Source organism: Podarcis cretensis, assembly GCF_951804945.1.
Source record: "Podarcis cretensis genome assembly, chromosome: 15".
Lineage (NCBI taxonomy): Eukaryota > Metazoa > Chordata > Lepidosauria > Squamata > Lacertidae > Podarcis > Podarcis cretensis.
Genome location: NC_137185.1, coordinates 44106093 through 44124749, shown reverse-complemented (window position 1 = coordinate 44124749; position 18657 = coordinate 44106093). Strand labels below are relative to the sequence as shown.

Genomic DNA, 18657 nt, shown 5'->3' with positions numbered 1-18657 from the left:
TCAGGCTAATGGTGGAGAATCACCTTACTGAATTCTCCACTATGCAAAAACCACATCCACTCCCTGGAAGTAGCTCAGCAGGGAGGGCTTAAACAAGAACTGTTTGTGTGTGTTCTTTCTTTCTTTCTTTCTTTCTTTCTTTCTTTCTTTTGAGAGTATTCGGAATGAATGCGAAGGTACCCCCCTCCCCGTTGGTGCTGGGGGGGGGGTGAGCTCCCCCCGCCCCTCTGCCAGTGACTCCTTTCTAGGTCCTCACTCTTAGGTCAGGCAGATGCTTCAAGTCAATGCTTTTAACAAAGTTGAAATTCCACTCCTGAGGTGCCCCAGTTGGTATAAGACCCAGGGGTTGCCCTCGCCCAAAGGGGTCTTCTGTACCTAGAAGCACTCTCCCCTCTTGGCTAGACTGAGAGCCAGGGGTCCTATATTCCCACAACTTCTCCCTCTCCCACTTTTTCCTTTTGTTAGTCACTTTGTGTTGGACATTATTATTATGGGATAGCTTGGTCAGTAGAGGGTCGTGGGTTTGAGTCCCACACTGGCCAAAAGATTCCTGCTTTGCAGGGGGCTGGACTAGATGACCCCTCGTGGTCCCTTCCATCTCTACAATTCGGTTATTCTATATTTAATTATTTACAGTCCACCTTTCCCCAGACCTGGACTCAAGGTGTATTATGACATAAATAAAATACAAAAACCATGTAAAATGGTTTAAAAAGCAATTAGTAGGATTTCAGCAACATAAAATCAGATCTACTAAAATGCACAGCACTGTGAAAAGCGCTCTTTTCTTTTCTTTTCTTTAAAGAGCAGCCTCTCCGCCCGGCGCCCCCGCCGCCCCGGGGGACAAGCCCGGCGCTTGCGGGAGGCCAGGGCTGCTGCGGCCCCGGGATCGCGGCCGGGGGGAGATGGCGGGCGCGGGGCGAGGCAGGACTTGGCATCGGGGGGGTTCCTGGGAGGCGCCCCCCCCCCCGCGCCTTTGTTGGGTAAAGCAAAGTGCCGCAAAAGATGATTATTATCATTATTATTGTCATTATCATAAAAAGCGCCCCCCCCCGCGGCCCCGCCTCCCCTCGAGGCGCCACGCGGGACCGGCTCTTCGAGTGGGCGGGGCCCATGCAAATCAGAGCCCGAGTTCCCGAGCCGACGAATAGGAGCGGGCGGGGGGGCAGAAGAGGCGGGGCGCCCTCCTCCCTCGAAAGGCGCATGCGCGGCGGCGGCCCGTCAGTCTCTCCTCCGGCCCGTCAGGCGCCGCTTCTTCTTCGCGCGGCCTTCGCTGAGGGAGCCGAGCGGCCGGCGGGACACGCGTCGAGGGCTGGCCGTGCTGCGGGGACGTGACACGCGTCGTGAGGTAGAGCGGGGCGGGCGGGCCAGGGCCGAGGGGAGGCCGGGCGGGGCCCTTCGCCTGGGCTCTTCAGACATGCCCGCATCCATACACGTGTCATGCTGCCCCCGGGGCCTTCCCTCGGGGTCGCGCGCTCCGGGGCCCCCCCCAAGTCCCTTGGGCGAAAGGTTTCCCGAGAGTGCCAGGCCAGCCCCCTCTGCCCCGCGCAAGATCTTCCTGCCCGGGTCCCCTCCCGACCCCCTTCTCCCTCTCCCTGGTGTTGCCCCAAAGACTCCCCCCTCCATTCATCCTCAGGTGCACCGAGGAGACCCCCCCCCGTCTGCTCCACACAAATGTCCCCTGTGGGACAAGCATCCTTCCATCCCAGCTGCTCGACCCGCGTCCAGGGAGCATCTCCTTTCCCACGGCCCTCCACGAAGGTCGGAATGAAGGATCCCGCCGCCCCAAAGGGCAGCCACGCGGTGTGACATATTCAGACAGGAGCCACCATCCAGGCTGCTAAGAACATCTTCTCCAACCCTAAGGCTGCTTATTTAAATGTGCTGCCTGCTCAGTGGTCACTGAATACACTGCCATCAATGCTTCCTGTAGGAGATCCCTGCCCGCCCCTCCAGTGCACACTGCTCTGCCGCTTTTCTGAGATCCCCTGCTCTTGTTGCACAAGGACTTCATTCCAGGATCTCATCTTCTCCGCTTCCTCTCAGGACTCTTCATGCCCCTAGTGCCCAAACTTCTTTCAAAGAGGGCCAGATCTGATGAAGTGAACATGTGTTCACTTCAAAGTTGTTGAGCTTTTTTTACAATTTTACCCCAAAGTTTCGAAATGGACTTTGGACATGCCTGCCCTAGTGCCTAACCATGTATGTCTGACTTTCCCATCCATTGTTATCTCCAAAGATTCCACAAGCCTTGTATACTTACATGCTGCTTCATTTTTGTACCATAACCTAGGCCATGGGTAGGCAAACTAAGCCCCGGGGGCCAGATCTGACCCAATTGCCTTCTAAATCTGGCCCACAGATAGTCCGGGAATCAGCGTGTTTTTACATGACTAGAATGTGTGCTTTTATTTAAAATGCATCTCTGGGTTATTTGTGGGGCATAGGAACTCGTTCATTCCCCCCCCCCCCAATATAGTCCGGCCCCCTGCTGAAAAAGTTTGCTGACCCCTGGCCTAGGCAATCCCTTCCTAACATACCCAGATCCCCCTTATAGTAGATCCTCACTTCTTCTCTCCTTACCATGTTGGGAGTCACGTATGAATGTGTGCAGCCTGCATATTTTTGAGATGCTGTTGAATACTTATTCTTCCAATACAAACTTGTAAATAGCTGTTGGGTTGTTCTTCTCAGAGTTTAATGGTGTGCTATAAGGGTTCAATGGAAGCAGGAATAAATTTCCCAGCAGTTTAAGGTGTTCCCAGATGCTAGATGTGAATGCACTGCTACTCCCTATCTTGCTGCCTGCTTGAGCCTTCAGTTGCTGGACAGGATGGAATAGTGCATAACTCGCATGAAAGATGTGGAAAATGTTGTCATGTCATGGAGGTTTGCCTCTGAGACAGAGTTCTGATTTGTGGGAGGGAATCTGTATACTCTACCAGCTGCAGTGTATTCATCAATCGCTCTCTTGTAAGGGTAGCCAACCGTTGTGGTTCCATAGGCACAGTTGCAATTTGGGTAAACTGCTGTGTGCACCATGCACACACATGTGCACTCATCACAATCACATACATGCATATTCATTATCCCCCTGGCAGCAATTGCACTTGAAAAAAGCCTTCTGTGGGCTAAAGTGGAAGGGCTCTTTCAAATATTATTTTTGAGGAGGAGGAGGGGGCAGAAATGAGACGCTGCAAAACACAAGGGAAGGCCTCTGAGGGCACTGTGTTGGTAATGCATGTGTTAGCAGCTAACTGCACATTACACAATAAAAGCAGCTTTGGAAAAGTGGGTTTTAGAGGAGAGAATCATGGCAGAAGCATTCCTCATCCAATGTTTCTCTGCTGCAAACTGCTCCACTACAGCTGTTCATGACTCCAAAAGCATTTTTGCTAGGGCAAAAGTACTTTTCAGCTTTGAAGGGGAGGGGAAAGTCACTTGTAGAAGCAGATACAAATAGTACAGGGAAAGGAGTCCTCTGCAGAAGCTAGTTTTGATTCACCTTACCTTTCCCATATTTTATTTATTAAAATGTTTAAAGCACACAGTGTCAAGTGTTTCTACATTTCAAAACATAGAGCAACAATGTCCTGAATCAAAATAATAAATAAAAATCAAATAATAAAAGGTAAATAAAGTTAAATGGACAGTTAAGTCCAGTCATCGGCAAGTATGGGGTGCAGTGCTCATCTCGCTTCAGGCCAAGGGAGCCAGTGTTTGTCCGCAGACAGCTTTCCAGGTCATGTAGCCAGCATGACTAAACCACTTCTGGCACAACAGGTCACCATGATGAGTGCCAGAGCGCACAGAAATGCCGTTTACCTTTCTGCTGCAGTGGGATCTATTTATCTACTTGCACTAGTGTACTTTTGAACTGCTACGTTGGCAGGAACTGGGACAAAGCAACAGGAGCTCACTTCGTCGTACAGATTCAAACCACCAACTTTCTGATTGGCAAGCCCAAGTGGCTCAGTGGTTTAGACCATAGTGCCATCCGCTCCCTATCAAAATAATACTGTAAGTCAGTGCAGCGGTACCTCGGGTTACAAACGCTTCAGGTTACATATGCTTCAGGTTACACACCCCACTAACCCAGAAATAGTGCTTCAGGTTAAAAACTTTGCTTCAGGATAAGGACAGAAATCGGGCTCCGGCGGCAGCAGGAGGCCCCATTAGCTAAAGTGATGCTTCAGGTTAAGAACAGTTTCAGGTTAAGAACGGACCTCTGGAACGAATTAAGTACGTAACCGGAGGTACCACTGTAAATGCACATTCAACATAGATGCTGTTTAGGTTGTTTGGAAGTCTGGTTCATATACGTGCAACAGAGAAAGAAAATTGTGTGACAATTTCAAAATGAAACAAAACACCCATATACTTTTTAACTTTTTATGTGATTTTATTATTGCCAAAAAATGAAACTCTCTGTCTTTTCCCTAATTAAGGAGAAGTATAAGTAGTGCTAGTTTTCTGTAACTAGAAGACAGAAGTTTAGCAGCACCTTTTATAGGCAGTCATAATATGCTAAATGTATACTATGGAATTTTTCATCCATATCATGCCAAATATTTTGCTAAACATCTGTATTCTACTGGTTGTTAGATCCATCTGTCTCAGGAGACAACGGAAGAGTGCACCTTCAAGGGTAAAGTCAAACCATTTTGGAGAGTGAAGTGTCTCTTCTGTGGCTTTAGGTTAATGGAAGGATGTATACAAAATTGTGATATTGCCTCAGGTGAATTCTCCATTCTGTCATCTGATGGTCTCTGTGGTGTCTCCCTTAAGTGTCTGGATGATGCAATGCAGAGTAGTTTATTGGGTGGGACAGGGTTCAGTATAGGAAGCCTTGTGACCTGATGGAGGCTGATGCTGAGTTGCTGATGGCAGCTTCTTGGCAAAGCAAGTGGTGTGAAGGGGGTGGTGCTTATTAGCAGCTTAGTCTTAACTTCGTGAATGCATCATGAATAACTCATTTCAGTGTGTGGACAGGAAATTCTTCTGTGTGTTGTGAAGAATCTGGAGAGACTCATCTAGCTAAATTGTTAAGGTCTGTTGCTTTCTTACTTAATTGCTAGTGGCAAAGTAAAATGAAAATGCTTAATGAAACACTGCCTCCTTTTATGCTTATCAGAGGTTGTGTCAGGAGTTTTTATATAAATACTCCTTTCTTATGATCCTTATAGGGTGGTTGTAAGTAGTGCGCTGAGCATTTTTAAATAGGAAAGTGGGATAGAAATAGTTTAAATAAATAAAATAATGTATGCAGTTTTTTAAACACTTGAAGTGCTGTACAAATGTCAAATATTATTTTCACACCTTTGGTGTCTCTTGTAGCAACCGTGACATGATAGTGGTAGAAAGTTTTTAGCCTTCCTAATGCAGGGATCATTTCACATTGAACTGCTTTACTGTACCTTTCCTGGGTCTTAAACGGCTGTAATCTGGGGAGAGGGCCAGAGCTGATCTTCTAATATTACATTGTTATAGCAACACTTTACCTTGAAGTGCACAGAATGCTATTGACCCTTTATCCAAGGTCAGCACTTCTCATTTCAGTTTTATCTCTTCCTTCTCATGGAATTTTAAGCTCTGGATGTTAAAAAACACCTTTATAAACTTTGAATTTGTGCAGGTGCCTATGCACAGCTGTGACAGACGGCAACACCTTGTTCCAGTGCCAACCCAGGAAGGTACCCCACTGGCAACAGGTGCACTGTTGTGCTACACTCCTCTTGCCACCAGCTGCTTATTTGTCCCCCAGGGCAAAGAGTATAGGATTTCCACTGCTTCATGGTGATCTGCTTGGGAGTAGGGTTGAATTCCAAGTCTTCTGCCTGGCAACTTTGGCCTGTCACCTCTCCTGACCACCCAGTTGCTTTAACCCAGCAGCTTAGCTCAAGCAATCCACCCTTGAGTGTGTTCAGCAAGCAGCCCAGTCCAGAAATCCCGTAAAGCAGTGTATTTAAACAGACTATTAAAAGAAAGGGAAAGGTGGAGAAACAGTAAGCCACATTCAGATGGGAAATAAAACACCAAACTAGAATAGGGATGTAGCTAATCCAATATGTACTAGGCAAGCTTATACAACAACATTGACACTTTCGGTAGCCTTTGGAGTTGGTTGAAGGGGGGGGCAAAGTATACAGGCATGATGCCATGTTCTATGCTCTTTGACTGGGTTGATCAAGGATACCTCACAGAAAGCATCATGATATGGAGTCTGCTATTCTAACCAACTCTAGGAATTTTTTAAAAATAACCACCTGGGCAATTTTGAGGGTCTTTGGCACATTTCAGGTATGCTACCTGTAGTATGTCAGGAAAAGGAGGTGAAGGACTGTATTCTTCTTTTTACTCTTAGTGTATACTGCCCTTTATCTATAGATCACAACATAAAAATACAAAATGAAAACACAAAATACTTTCAAAAAAAACCCAAGCAAACCAGTAACCCCCATCCCACAAAACATTTAAAAGGCCATATTTTTATTATTGTATGGTGAACCTTGATATGAGGTTATGACATCATGGGTAGGTTTTATGAAGCTGTGAAGTAGATTTGGCTCCCCTTGAAAAAAATTGATATAGTGTCTGTGACTGAAAAGGTGCACAGGTATAAGCCTGCAAATTTCCATTGAAGGAAAGGGCTCTGGTGTTTTGCGTGTTTTATACTGTTTTTATACGTATTTGTGGCTACATTTTGTTCACTTCTTTGACATTTTAAAATACAGTATGGCTTATATATTTTCTAAATGTGAATGTTTATTCATAAAATCTGTTTAAAAGTGAGTTATAAAGTTTGATGGATCACAAGAGTACGTCATCCTTCTGTGTACATAATTGTCTGGAGCAATTTGACCCTAATTTAATCTTGTGGCAATCTAGGTTAGGCTGCCATGTGGCCATCTGTTTGCACTCCTCTGATGCTGTAGCCCCCACGCAAAAGTTATTGCTATAACAGTGATAAAAATGGTTTGGATAGTGTGCCTTGTGACTGTACTTGACAATGTCATTTCCTAGGTTTTGGACCTGAGCCAAAGCTATGGGGCAGGATTTCGCCCAGTTGTTATGCAAGAGACCACCTGTCTTCCTTCCTTGTTAATATGCACATGCATGCGTGTATCCAGTTGGTGCTGCGTTTTCTTGTGGACTTTGGAACTTTTATCAGGCGTGTTCCTGGTCTCTGGACTGCCTGATCTGATAGGGCCTAATCTGCACTTGACCAATTAAAGTGTCCCCTTAAAGGTGCTAGTAACTGAGGTCTTTAGCACAGTGTCTGCCATAAGGGCAGCAAATAACTGGTTGTTTCTCTACTTGTAAGAGGATAGTTGTTTTCCACATCCTCTGTCTATGGGCTGTGTGTATCAATACACACTTCTACCATTTCAGTGTGCTGTACATTCTGAAAGTTGCATATTGTTGAAAGGTTGACAGGAAGAAGAGAGAACGTATTTTGTGTGCCACTTGTGTGCCCCTCTTGGATTGGCCTTTTTCATTTAAATATAGTTCTAGTGGGATAATGACTTGTGTGCCACTGAGAGCACAGATTGTGATTTTTCACTTATGCAGCACTATAGACATACAAGGCTCTTCACCATATAATGCAAGGTAAAAAGATATGGTCCTGCGCTAGAGGGCTTACAGTGTAAATGACCAAATATCACACCACCCCAGATCAGCAAGACATTTACATTTTCACTAGCAGCTGGTAAATGTACTTCATGTCTCCTTCAAATTCCTTCAAAGGATGAGTCTTAAGGATTTGAAATGGGGTGTTGATTGGCAAGGATGTGGTGTTACTTTTTTTAAAAAAAGACACTGAAGTGCATTCCTTGCTAAGAAGACATTTTGGTTCTATTAAAGTTAATGTTAAAGATAGCTGAGCTAATGGGAATCTTGAGTTGGTGACTCTAGGGTGAGAATCTGCCTGTCATTTCCTCAGAACCAGCAAGTATCCTAATGAGATAATTGTACAGCTGCCGGGTGGCCCGTAATAATTTGAACAATTGCATGCTATACAGCAGAGAAACAAGAGTAACTGTATATCATACAATACCAGAGTTTATATGAGCGCAGTTGGAAAAAGATGGAAGTTCTTGAAAAATCCCTGTTCTGTTGAAATAACTAACTTGTTTACTCTAGCAGTGGTCTTCACTTAGATGCCGTGTTGGTGAGTGCCCTGACTATCCACTCGTTGTCTCTCTACGCACCTATCAATTAATCCTCTCATCCAGTGGGACCATTGTCTCTTTCTCTGTCTTCCTAGAGTAGTGATTCTCAAGTCCAGGCAACTCCCCATTTGCGCATGATTGGCATGCATGTGCTGTTTTTGGCACCACAAGGGGGTGGGTGGGGTGGGTTTACGCTTGTCCTGCTGATGCATGCAGTGCCTCAGAACAATGCCTCCCCCTCAGTGGGGAGTTGCCTGCACACTCCTCTCCAGCCCCCCTACCACTTCTGCAGTGTTATCCTTCAAAGGCTGCTATCTCCACTCCAAAAGTTTAAACTGTAGACCTGCTCACAGCCAAATCCCATTCCATTGAGAGAAGGAGAAAATATCCATTCAAACGAATATAGTAGCAGAGGAAGATACCTTTTACCAGATCTGCCTAGTTATTGATCTAGCCCAGTTTTGCTCATTTTGATTGGCAGCAGAGGTCCTTCCCATAACCTGATATGCCTGTTTTTTTAACTGGAGGTGCCTGGGATTGAACCGGGGGCTTCCTGCATGCAAGGCAGGTGTTGTACTGCTGATCTATGGTCCCTCCCCCATAAGTCTGAGCTGGCTTCCCATCTACAGCGTGGCAGGAAGTGTGTGTGATTCTGTTTCTGGTCAAATATTGGAATGAAAAGAAAATCTAGTTTAGCTTTTGAAAGGATGGAGACAGACCACTCGTTCACTTGTTCATACTGGCTGAGAATTTTTCTTATCCTTCCATTGTTATAATCATCAGCTACTGAGCCAAGTTTAAGGTTTTCTTGCTGATATTTAAAGCCCTAAACAACTTGGGACCAGAATATCGTATTTTTTCGCTCTATAGGACGCACCGGACCATAGGAGGGGGAGAACAGGGAAAAAGGTGCGTTCAAGGTGCATTCACCCAAGGCCTCCAGAGCGCAGTGGGAGTTCCCGCTGCGCTCTGGAGGCTTCAGGCGGCTACCTTGGAAGCCTGGAGAGCGAGAGGCGTCAGTGCGCACTGACCCCTCTTGCTCTCCAGGCTTCAGTGAAGGCAACCCGAAGCCTCTGGAGCGCGCGCGGGGGGGGGGGGGGAGTTCCCGCTGGGCTCTGGAGGCTTCAGGTTTCTTTTTTTTTAAAAAAAAAAATAGTATTTATTCAAATTTTAAAGATTACAAAGAGAAACAATAAAAAATAAATAAAAATAAAAAAGACATAAGAAATACAAACAAACAATGAAAAAAAAATCAAACCTTTACATAGCTTTCTTTCCTTTACTTATTTCCTTGACCTCCTCACACCTCCCTTTTTTGTATTCTAGTTCAGTTAGATGTTTCAGCAAATCCTTTCCAGCTTTGTTTTTATCCTAATAATTTATCTTAATATACTGTAATTCTTGTCTTTCACCAATTAATAAATCAATTTTAACCTAATCCTTTATATCATTTCTGCTAAAACCACATTACTTCATTCCGACAACCTTCTAACATTCCTTAATTTTGCAATGTTTCTGTAAATAAACTTTACATTTTTTCCAATCTTCTTCCACCGACTCTTCACCTTGGTCTTGGATTCTGCCAGTCATTTCCGCCAGTTCCAAATAGTCCATCACTTTCATCTGCCATTCTTCCCGAGTGGGTAAATCTTGTGTTTTCCAATACTTCGCGATGAGTATTCTTGCTGCTGTTGTTGCATACATAAAGAAAGTTCTATCCTTCTTTGGCACCCATTTGCCGACCATGCCCAGGAGAAAGGCCTCTGGTTTCTTCTGAAAGGTATATTTAAATACCTTTTTCATTTCATTATAGATCATCTCCCAGAAAGTCTTAATCCTTGGGCACGTCCACCAAAGGTGAAAGAATGTACCTTCAGTCTCTTTACATTTCCAACATTTATCATCGGGCAAATGATAGATTTTTGCAAGTTTGACTGCGGTCATGTACCACCTGTATATCATTTTCATTATATTCTCTCTTAAGGCATTACATGCCGGAAGCTTCATACCTGTGGTCCATAACTGTTCCCAGTCAGCCATCATAATGTTATGTCCAACATCTTGTGCCCATTTTATCATAGCAGATTTCACCATTTCATCCTGAGTATTCCATTTCAACAGCAAGTTATACATTCTTGACAAGTTCTTAGTTTTAGGATCTAACAGTTCTGTTTCCAATTTTGATTTCTCCACCTGAAAACCAATTTTCTTATCCAAATTATAAACCTCCATTATTTGATAATAATGAAGCCAATCCCGTACTTTGTTTTTTAGTTTTTCAAAACTCTGCAGCTTTAATCTGTCTCCTTCTTGTTCCAATATTTCCCAATATTTCAGCCAATTGGCCTCCATATTGAGCTTTTTCAGAGCCTTTGCTTCCATTGGTGACAACCACCTTGGAGTTTTATTTTCAAGCAAATCCTTATATCTTATCCAGACATTAAACAGTGCTTTCCTGACAATATGGTTTTTAAACGCTTTGTGTGCTTTAACCTTATCATACCACAAATATGCATGCCAACCAAATACATTACTGAACCCTTCCAAATCCAATACGTCAGTGTTTTCAAGAAGTAGCTATTCATTCAGCCAACAAAATGCGGCTGATTCATAATAAAGCTTAAGGTCTGGCAGGGCAAATCCACCTCTTTCTTTAGCATCAGTTAATATTTTAAATTTTATTCTGGGCTTCTTGCCCTGCCAGACAAATCTAGAAATATCTTTCTGCCACTTCTTGAAACAATCCATTTTGTCCAAAATTTGCAATGTTTGAAACAAAAACCACATCCTTGGCAATACATTCATTTTTGTCACAGCAATTCGGCCTAACAAAGATAGCTTCAAATTTGACCATATTTCTAAGTCCTTTTTCACTTCCGTCCAACATTTTTCATAATTATCTTTAAATAAGTTCACATTCTTAGCAGTCATGTTAACCCCTAGATATTTCACTTTCTTAACCAGTGTTAATCCTGTCTCCTTCTGAAACCTCTCTCTCTCAATCACTGTTAGATTTTTCTCTAAAACCTTAGTTTTCAGTTTATTCAACTTAAAACCTGCTACCTGACCAAATTCTTGAATCAGTTCCAATACTCTTTTAGTACTAGATTCTGGCTCCTGTAATGTCAATACCAAATCATCAGCAAATGCTTTCTACTTTCAATTTCAAATTGAGGCTTCAGGTTTCTTTTGACCTGCTCTTTGGGGCTGGCGGTGGGGGGAAGCCATTTGAAGTCAGTTTGGGAGAGACAAAATGGTTTCAGGACTTTTTCCTGCATTGTTTTCAGACCTGTGGGGTGTGTGTGTGTGTGTGTGTGTGTGTGTATATATACACAGTGGTGCCTCGCAAGACGAAATTAATCTGTTCCGCGAGTCTCTTCGTCTAGCGGTTTTTTCGTCTTGCGAAGCAAGCCCATTGATGGCTTAGCAGCTTTTAGCGGCTTAGCGGATCAGCTGATAAGCAGCTTAGCGGCTTAGAAAAAGGGGGGGAAAGGAAAAAAAACCTGCAGGAACTCGCAAGACATTTTCGTCTTGCGAAGCAAGCCCATAGGGAAATTCGTTTTGCGAAGCGCCTCCAAAACGGAAAACCCTTTCGTTTAGCGGGTTTTCCGTCTTGCGAGGCGTTCGTCTTGCGGGGCACCACTGTATATATATGACCTTAAAATTATTACAACAGTTTCTTAGTATGTTTCCACTGAACATTTGGAAAAGCAGGTCTCCCCATTCATACTTCATGCGCTCACTGCAAAACCTGCCAGTGTATCTGTGGCGCAAACAGTCTGAGGAAGAGCCAAGAATAGAATGTGGCTTTAACCCAAGCCTCTCGCTTGGTATTGTAGCCTCCTTTGGAATTTGGTCCTCCTCTTGGAGCTACAGAAAAGAGGAGCATATCACTATGTACATCGTTATGGAGCTAACAGTGTATTCCGAAATGCTTCACTAGGTTCAGCCACCTTGCCTAAAAAAAAGAAAATGGCCAGAGGCAATTTAGGAATACAGGAATTTAAACTGACCCATCATTCCACCTAAGGTCTTGTTTGTACAAAGAACTTACGGTAACTCCTCCCAACCCCCCCCCCCAGCTGACTTCATTTCTTAAGGAATTCCTGACACTTTTGTGAAACAAAGATCTTGGAGTTGAACTAAGCTCTTAAGACTATGAGAATGTCTATCCCCTTTTAATAATAAAGCAGTGAACGTTGTGCCACAGCACAGGGAGTGGGAGCCCCTGCTCAGTTTTTCAGGATTGTGTTGGGAGAGGTGACTCGTAACCCCTTCCTTTCCCATCTTGCTGTGCTGCGGGGGAAGATGAGGTCTCCCTGGTGGCCAGATCAGTCCTGGTGGGCATTGCCACTTCAGGGATAGCTTTGACCACAATCTGTCTGGCTGTGGTACAATGCTGCTTTGGGTCAGACTCCAGGAGACTAAAGTCTGCTGCATATCAGCAGATATGTTCAATATGGCCATGAGCCTAGTGAATGGGTGTGGAAATATTACTCTTCTCTAGTTCAGAGGCAGTGTGTTTTGCAAAGCGCACCAACTTCCAACAGACACAAATGTCTCATGAATTTAGCATTTGATTCATCTCATCAGATGGTGTCCTGTTAAGAAGCTTTGTATCCAGTTTTGTGTTGCTTCCTCTAAGTGAAATTCTGTGACACTATTTCTCTTTTTGCTCATTTCTAATGCCTTGACCATTCAGAGGAATATACGAAGCTGCACTTTGCTGAATTAGAACATGGTCCATCTAGCTCATTGGTCTTCACCTGGCATTCTGGGATGCACTGCAGGGGGTCTAAGATGGGTTGAAACAAATATGTGGTAAAAATTAAGATATGAGTCTCCAAATGAAGGTTTGGGTTAAAGATTGGTCCAAAGTCTGCATGATTCTGGCACTCTATAATCAAGGGGACTTGATAGTTGTTGCAGGTAGGATTTGCTGGAACTGGGTTGCTTGCAATTAGGATATCTAATTATTAATTTGGTAGCAGGAGATAAGAGATTAGTGTGGCTGGAATTGGCTTGTGTATTGCACTGACTGATACGGACTGATCCAAGTGCACGTGTCTCTCTTTTCAGAATTGTTGCCATGTTTTGGAATGTGGGTCCTTGGAAATGTGTCTTGCCCCTACAGCTTTGCCTGCTGGGTTTTGCATGCTCTGTGTGGGCCAGCTCAGGAGCCTTGCCACAGACTTCTATCACAGCAGATTCCTTCCTGCAAGACCTCTTCCTCCGGTATGGCAAACATGACAAGCTCACTTTGCAGCAGCTCAAATCCCTGTTGAATCGCCTTGATGTGGGAGTTGGAAGGAACAACATTAGTCGCACAGAGCAGCAGCGTAGAAACATCTCCTGGGTAATGTATTGTGTTTATATAAGCTATTTCTCTCCTGCTTTTGAAGGTAGTGAGTGGGTCCACAAATCACCCTACTAATGCTAAAAACCTGGCTGTTATAAATGCATTCCACTGAAAAATATTAAAATGATCCAACCTAAAGGGTCTATAGTGGGGCACCTTTAATTAAGTCCGCTCAATTGATCTTGAAAGCTTTCTGAAATAAAACTGTCTTGAACTGACACCTAAAAGTTAACAGAGAAGAGGCAAAAAAGATGAACCTCTCTGGGGAGCAAGTTCTACAATGTTGGTGCTGCCCCTGAGAAGGCCCTGTTCAGCATCACTACCCTCCTTGCTTCTTTCTAGTGGAGGAGGGGCAGGGTCTCCCTGTTATAGGTAGGTTTATATAGGGAAAGATCGTCTATGACATGCCCAGGTCTGGACCATTTAGAGTGCTAATGGTCAAAATCAGCACCCAATTATGGTTTAGTAGCAGTAGTACCCATATTACTTTATTATTCATTGCAGCTGCTATCTTAGAAATATTTAAAATTATTATTATTATTATTATTATTATTATTATTATTTATTTGTGCTTTTATCTTGTATTTTTATCTCGTGAACTTCCCTGAGATCATTGGATGAAGGGGGTGTGGGGGTGTATACCATATTTTTCCGTGTACAAGATGATGTCTCTCCCCCCCCCCCATTTTTCAGTCAAAAATTGGGGGTCGTCTTATACACAGATTTATATCTTAAGTCTTGGGTCAGCTGGCAGCTCCTGGCATCTCCTGTGTGGAGTGCGCTGTATTCAGGGCGCTGGCTGGAGAGGTGACGCAGTTCCCAGGTGAGGAGGGAGCTCGGCCGCAGTGCCACCAGCTCTCATCTGCAGAGGCGAGGCAACGCCAGATGCAGGCTGGAGAGGTGAGGCGAGGTGAGGCTGTGCCGAGATGCGGGGTATCGCCCCCCCCCCAAAAGCAATTTCCCTCAAAAGCAGAACAACTTTAACAAACTGATTTCTTAATTTTGGGCTCCCAAAAGTAGGAGTCATCTTATACATGGGGTCGTGTTATACATGGAAAAAGACTCTGTGTGTATTGCAGTTTTAGTAGTATTAAGACATATTCACCCTACCCTCCAGCTGAAAAGCCTTCTGGAATGGTTATATAAGATCTATACAAACAAGTCCTTGCCCTCAAGCATCATAAAACTGCTATGTTTTTATACTCACCAGCTTGAATAAAAACAGTTCAGGGAGAGCAGGAGCCAAAGGGAGCTAGAATGGTGACAGGAGGCAGTGCATAATTTGTGGTCTTCAGCAAGTATGGGTCAGTAAAGCTCACTGGGAAGCCTTCAGGATGTGAATGCTAACAAAAGGCACAGCTCTGGGATTTTCACCACGCCTTGCTCTCTGTCCTATAGTGCTTCAGTTCCTCAGAGCTCTTTTCAACCCACAATCTGAGTGAAGACTCCAGCCTTGGCAAGAGTGAATTCCGAGAGTTCTGCCCAACCATCCTGCAGCAGCTGGAGTCAAGGGCATGCACGTCGGAGAACCTGGAAAATGAGGAAGATGAGAGGACAGAGGAGGGAAAGCCCAGTTCCTCAGAAGGTGTGTGTGCGGTTATAAGCCAGCCAGCTAGGCTAGCAAAAGTTTAGTCTTTTAAAGCAAAAGCTTCCTGAGAAATGCCTTCAAATCCCACCATCCTTGTTCTCCTGCAAATTGCTGTAGAAATGGAATGCTAACCAGAACTGTAAGCTATTGTTCTTAATGGGGTTTCCTTTTCCAGGTACAGGTTGACATAATGCCCCATACACCCTACCCTTCTTGTGTCCTTGCCTAGGAAAAGTCAGTTGATCCACCCCCCTGGTATGATTTCATTGTGCTCCAGATTGAGCTGTCAGTGCTGTCAAGGCAGCTCCATGCATATGCTGGCTGCTGCATACTTACAGGTGAAAGTGGGCCTTTGGAAGTACAGGTATTGCTCTCAATGAAAGACAAAATTAGAATTGTTTAGGCTGTGGAGAAAAAAGCATGAGGTTGTATTCAGTGTTAGTCGTGCTCAGAGCAGACCTATTGAAGTTAACGGGTATGACTAACTTAGATCTATTAATTTTAGTGGATATTCTAAGTAGAACTTAGCTTGACACCACCCATGGTGTTTACACCTTTACACACAATGGAACAGCCTATAGGCTGACTCTCAATTTTACTCCTGTCATTCACAAATTTGTGAATTCACAGATCTTCCTGTTTGTGGACAGGAAATGTGGGTCCACAATTAATGAACCATATATAACACACTTTCCCCTAGTTAAGGAACTATGCCAACCACCAGGTCCTATACTTGCTTACCTGAGAATAAGTCCCTTTAAACTCAGTGGAATTACTTCTGAGTAGACACATACACTGTATGACAAAATAGAGAACTTGGAAATACTATCTATTGAGAAGAAAAAGCTCAGTATATAAATAAGAGGTCGTCCCTGCTGGTGGGTATTTGCAGAAGAGCCAGTGATTACAACCGCTTTTGTAGATCTTAAGATGGGTATGAGTCAGCATTGAGGTGTTACAGGAATATTAAACAAAAAGGCAACAGGATAAGAAACAGACCCAGGCCAACACTATTTTCAGTTGCAAATACAGGCAAAGATGAAATAGTGTTTGTAGTCCCTTCTGAATCTACTTGGTGCTTCCAGTGCTTCAACAGAGGTATTGTATTCACTTTGGAGTCACCCATTTTTAAAAGGCACAAATAAATTTGCACAAGTTTCAGTACAGAAAAGGTGAATGGATGGTTGCCTTAGTTGCTCCTTCACAGCAGATCCTGACCTAGTGTTCCACTTCCAGGTTTGATCCACGGAATGCCAGTTTCTTGATGGAGAGATTTGCTTTTCTGGGGTGTTTTGTGCAACACATGTTATGGGAACAGGTGGACCGTTGTCTGTGGATCTACTCATGAGTAAGCACTCCAACCTTGAGTCCTCATGCAAGAGTCAGATCTGCATGTGTGAAGGATTCAAGTGTGCCATTTCAACAAGCAGGCTGGATCCTTCGTAGTCAGGTTCCAGTAGATCTAATTACGATGAAACACTTCAGTCTTGCTCCTGAGTAGTATTTTTTTTCTTAGTGGATGTAAATGTTACAGCTGCAAAGAATAGCAGGAGAACATTGCATCCCAAGGACAGGTGTCTTGTCTCCCTGCTCTTAGAAGAACATATTTTGCCAAGACATGATATAATTTTTTCAAATCCCTACAAGAGCAAAACAGGTTTAGGCAATATAACCAGAAATGTCAATAGAACAGGTGCAACTGTTATGGAGGCGCTTCAGAATAAGACGGGTTGGAATCAGGTAAGGTATCTGGGAAGCTGCTGCATTGAAGGTGATGCCTTGATGACCTCTGAGGTCTCATCCAGCTCTGATTCCAGCTGGGTGTACTTTAAATATGTATGTGTGTGTTTGTTTGAAAAAAGGATTTGCTTAGCGCATACATTTTCACTGTTAAGTTTCCACTTTTATTTTACAGACTTTTTGAATTTGGGAGGAGGGGTTCCTTCTACACTTCCTCTGCCTGCTGTGGCTCCTCAACCCAGCACTGGCAATGTGTCTCACAGGCAAATATGCAGAAATCCACACATTCAGTTGTTTACATACAAACTGCTGCTGCATATAAGGATCTGTGGATTGGGGAAGTAATTCTACACTATGGTTAGAAGAGGAAAGGAGTTGGATGCCTCAGACCCTCTCAAAGCCCTCCACGAAGAAACATTATAAGAAAGCTTCACCTGCCTCAAGGTCACCTCCCTTGTTGGAATCTGGTGCACAAACCTTCCAGATATGGCCTGTCACAGATTTTGAGTAACCTCGTAGATGTATACACACAAAAGGAGGTCAAAAATGACCCTAAAGAGTCTATTGTTGACATTCCAGAAATAAGGAAGTGAGATTAATGTAATATGATTATTCTTTTCAGCTTTCTGCGTTGCCTGAAGCCAGAAAATTTGGGTCTGCAGTTAATGAGCAACATAGATTGCACACATTTTATCCAAGGAGCTTTAAAAATGGTTAATCTAAATCTCTTTTTGCCAGTCAGTGAGCGATGGCAAGTTTCAACTGGCAACATCCTGGGTAATCTAAGCAAATTCCTCACTGATGTAACCTGAATGGCAACATACTCTGATCAGTTTTTGTCTTATGAACCTTGTTTTGTATCAAATTGTGATATTTTTAAGCTACCTGAAATCCTAAATCACAATTCCTGCTGCCTCTACATCATGTTTTCAGTTAATAGATCCTGATACTGAGTTGGTATTGAGTATAGCTCTCAGTACCAAGTTTGAGAAGAACTCAGAGGCTGCGCTTCTGTCTTCTGGCTATCCTGGTGCTGTACATCTTAAACTCCTAGAGAATTGCAATAAAACCTTATTTCCAGTGAGATCAACTTCAGCCTTCCCAGCTTTGGCTGTCTATAGAGGCCCCTTCCTGTTTTCAATTCTTTGGGTAAACTGGCCCTCCTTTCTATTTGTTTCACAGTCTGGGGCTTTGGATTTCTCAGTGTTTCACTGATTAACCTGGCCTCCCTACTTGGCGTCTTCATCGTGCCCTGCACCAAGAAGGTCTTTTTCGCCCGAATCCTAACGTATTTCATCGCGCTCTCCATCGGGACACTGTTCTCTAACGCACTGTTCCAGCTGATCCCAGAGGTGCAGTAAGACACAGACACATGGACTGAGTCACAATCTACTTTTCCTGTCACTAAGTTCTCTGCTGATAGGCTGCTCACAGTTTAGAGCAGGCATCCCCAACCTGCGGCTCTCCAGATGTTTTGGCCTACAACTCCCATGATCCCTAGCTAACAGGACTAGTGGTCAGGGATGACGGGAATTGTAGTCCAAAACATCTGGAGGGCTGAAGGTTGGGGATGCCTGCTCTAGAGAGGGGGAAGCTTGCCCTGCCCAGTGATTCCTTTTGAGGATGACCTTTTCTCCTCTGAGCATCAGGACGCTTCCTAAGATTAGCTGAGAGAAAAAGAGCAAATTCTCCTGCATGGTCCCTGTGTAGGCACATACACCAGTTCTGTGCTTGCTCAGAGCACATCTTGGGAATTTTCTTGAGCCATAATTCATGTTTCCTCATTTCATGGGCAG

At 44.1% G+C, this 18657-nt stretch overlaps 1 protein-coding gene across 2 annotated transcripts in view; it reads left to right on the top strand.

The window, feature by feature from the left end:
• The first annotated feature begins 1215 nt into the window (after positions 1–1215).
• SLC39A14 (solute carrier family 39 member 14) overlaps positions 1216–18657 on the top strand; it is a 31356-nt gene continuing 13914 nt past the window's right edge. The window contains exons 1-4 of one of the 2 annotated variants that reach the window (XM_079955096.1): positions 1216–1348; positions 13254–13530; positions 14932–15118; positions 18044–18213. In XM_079955096.1, coding sequence (XP_079811222.1) covers positions 13264–13530; positions 14932–15118; positions 18044–18213 — 624 coding nt within the window. In that variant the 5' untranslated portion in view covers positions 1216–1348; positions 13254–13263. The remainder of the gene's footprint in view (positions 1349–13253; positions 13531–14931; positions 15119–18043; positions 18214–18657) is intronic. The other variant, XM_079955095.1, reaches the window with a different exon arrangement.